At 37.5% G+C, this 3,440-nt stretch overlaps 1 protein-coding gene across 2 annotated transcripts in view; it reads left to right on the plus strand.

The window, feature by feature from the left end:
* The window catches only part of DPP10 (dipeptidyl peptidase like 10), a 681,887-nt gene that overhangs the window by 675,018 nt on the left and 3,429 nt on the right, over positions 1-3,440 (plus strand). For both annotated transcript variants that reach the window (XM_007456345.1, XM_007456346.1), the window contains exon 25: positions 3,170-3,243. In XM_007456345.1, the coding sequence (XP_007456407.1) occupies positions 3,170-3,243 (74 nt within the window). The remainder of the gene's footprint in view (positions 1-3,169; positions 3,244-3,440) is intronic.

The following is a 3,440-nucleotide window of genomic DNA, read 5'->3' on the forward strand; positions in this document are numbered from 1 at the left end:
CTTTCATGGCAGAGAAACTTGACAAACTTCACCTCAGCCGGGTGATCAAGGTCAGCATTACCAGTGACAATTCATGTAGATAGTATGTAACCTTGATGTGGCTTCAGTGAGAACGGCATTCTATCTCTATATGGTCTTGTCCGAAATACGCATAACCCCAGACAAACCCAAATGAGGAACATCTTACCAAATTCCTGACCAGTACTCCTCAGAACTGCCAAAGTCATCAAAAGCAAAGAAACTTTGAGAAATCATCATAGACCAGAAGGGGTTAAGTAAACACTACATCTAAATGTTTCTAAATGTACCATAATAATGTAAGATGTTAACAGGTAGGGAAAACTGGGTAAGGGATATACAGGAACTCTCTGTACTATCTTTGCAACTTTTCTGAAAATCTAAAACTATTATAATTTTTTAAAAAAAGACTTAGATGATACCATACCTGTTGTAGATGAAACATGATGTAAGAGAACATAAACATTTTGAAGAACATTAGAATTTTGTTCTAAGGTATTAAGAACTTACATATACATTGTTAGTAATAACAAAGAGTGATTATTAAGTAATGACTGTATGTTAGGAAATGTGGTAAAAGCTTTTAATATCATAGTATCTGTTTTTCATGAAAATACTGTGCAGTAGGTATTACTTCTCTTGTTATTTGACAAATTGGGAAAATAAATATTATGGAATTTATATAACTTGCCGAAAATCACACAGCTATTGATTTGCTAGAAAGGTGATTTGAAATAGGCATTGAGGCTTCTATTCACTTGGCTCTAAAGCTTCAATTATGGGAATAAATTATATTCAAGATTAAATTATTTTACATCTAGCCATCACACTTTAATATATTAACGTTATTCAGTTGTTTCTGTTAATATGTTGTAATTATTAAGGTAAATTATGTTGTTCCCTGACTCATCCAGTCATGGGCCTGGGACTTCACCTACCTGATAAAATGTAAGCAGACCTTCAGCACTCATCACTTCAAAGAAAATACACCTGTGTGTTTGCACACACACATACACACACACAAATGTACTCACACACACCACACACACAAATGTACTCACATACACCACACACACATTCCACATGGGACTGGTAGGTTATAGTACTCAGGCAATAATACTATAATACCACCATTATTATTATCTTCCAAAATTATCAGCAAATCGGATAACTCAACCAATTAGACTTTTAATGCCCCCATTTAGTTTTAGGAAGGGGACAAATGGCAAATGTCAACAGGCTTTACACTAGAAACTAAACAGAAAAAAAAAAAAACTGAAAAATCCATTTATGCATTTATCTTTTCAGCTGTATCCATGCAGCTGAATGATGGAGTCCTTTTCAATTTGTTTTCTGCAATAAACAAATGAGGTATATAAAGGATCATTTTATCTCAGTCATTGCCCTATTTATTAACATTTCTAGTAGCTTACATTTACAGAGCAATTTGCACAGTTATTTAGAAATGGCATGGTAATTTTCCCATTAAGTACAATAAGAGAATGTTAGAAAAAATTATAGGTAGACTTTTTTTTTTTTTAATAAATTTTATTTATTTATTTATTTTTGGCTGCGTTGGGTCTTCGTTGCTGCGCGCGGGCTTTCTCTAGTTGCAGCGAGCAGGAGCCACTCTTCGTTGTGGTGCACGGGCTTCTCATTGCGGTGGCTTCCCCTGTTGCGGAGCACGGGCTCTAGGCGTGCGGGCTTCAGTAGTTGTGGCACACGGGCTCAGTAGTTGTGGCTCACGGGCTCTAGAGCGCAGGCTCAGCAGTTGTGGCATGCGGGCTTAGTTGCTCCGCGGCACGTGGGATCTTCCCGGGCCAGGGCTCGAACCCACGTCCCCTTCATTGGCAGGCGGATTCTTAACCACTGCGCCACCAGGGAAGCCCTATAGGTAGACTTTTAAAAGATATAAACGATTATGTGGAATCTTTTATTGTCTGCTCTGTAGCAGGATTAATCAGTACCATAGCATTAGAACAATGAAGAAGCTTAAACTATTGATAAGGCTTCCCTAGTTTTACAAAGACAGTCAAAAAATGTGAGCTTAAGTTATTTACAGAAATTTGAAGATACACAGTATAGGAATGTATTGCCAAGGCAGCATATGAGCTAAGTGCTACACAAAAGAAAATTTAAATGATTTGTCCAAGTCTTCATAGCTGGTTAGGAACAATGTTGCTACCCACACCCAGGCTGCTGTGCTACTGATTTCAGAGTTTTGGAACTGAGGTTCAGGGAGAAGGAAGCTAGAAGGAAAGAGGAGAAACCAGTATGGTCCACATTAAATATTTAGCCCTTGAGTAATGATATGTGTATGCTATTTTCTCAACATGAGGTATTCTTTTCTAATTTAATATAAGGCAGAATGCCAGTGTCTGAGAGTGGCCCTAGTAATCCTCAGAAAGGAATAGAAGGCTGGTTTGCTATTACTATCCAGACAGGCGTTCACTGTGTTAAAATTGTTATAATGGGGGCTTCCCTGGTGGCGCAGTGGTTGGGAGTCCGCCTGCCGATGTAGGGGACACGGGTTCGTGCCCTGGTCCGGGAGGATCCCACATGCCGCGGAGCGGCTGGACCCATGAGCCATGGCTGCTGGACCTGCGCGTCCGGAGCCTGTGCTCCACAACGGGAGAGGCCACAACAGTGAGAGGCCCGCGTACCGGAAAAAAAAAAAAAATTGTTATAATGGTATAAAATACGTGAATAATTACAAATAATAAATGATATGCAATATAATAAATCTAATCACTGTTCTGTAAAGTAGAGGCTTAGTAGTAACTGATGTTTTAATTTAATATTTTACAATGTGAAGCTCAAAGTTTTATTGCCATTGTATCTACTGGCTTTCCAGGTAAAGCTAGGTTTCAGTCTTTTAAATGTGCAGTGGATGTAAAGTAAAAATCCATAAATGGATTTTCCAGTTATTATTTGTTTTTCTGTTTAGTTTCTAGTGCAAAGCCTGTTGACATTTGCCATTTGTCCCCTTCCCAAAACTGAACGGGAGCATTAAAAGTCTAATTGATTAGGTTATCCGATTTGCTGATAATTTTGGAAGATAAATATGTAATCTCTTTGAAAAAATGATATAAAAGTGTTCTGATCCCGAAAAATGTATTTCCTTCAAATATTGTAATTTAATTTCTTGCAGCAAAAGTTCATTTCCAGCATTCAGCAGAATTAATCAAACACCTAATAAAAGCTGGAGTGAATTATACTATGCAGGTAAGCTACTTTTTCAGAAAAATATGTCTTTCTACCTTGGTTTTTTAGTTGTAAAATACAGAACACAGCTTCTATATGACTCCATCTCCTACCGTTTCATTTTTACTGTTTTTTTCAGCTACCAAATTGCGTTCTTATTTCCTAATTACAGTGAGAACATGGATCACATTATGTTTTATATGTGAATTGCATACACT

Source organism: Lipotes vexillifer, unplaced genomic scaffold (assembly GCF_000442215.2).
Source record: "Lipotes vexillifer unplaced genomic scaffold, Lipotes_vexillifer_v1.1 scaffold3, whole genome shotgun sequence".
NCBI classification, from domain to species: domain Eukaryota; kingdom Metazoa; phylum Chordata; class Mammalia; order Artiodactyla; family Lipotidae; genus Lipotes; species Lipotes vexillifer.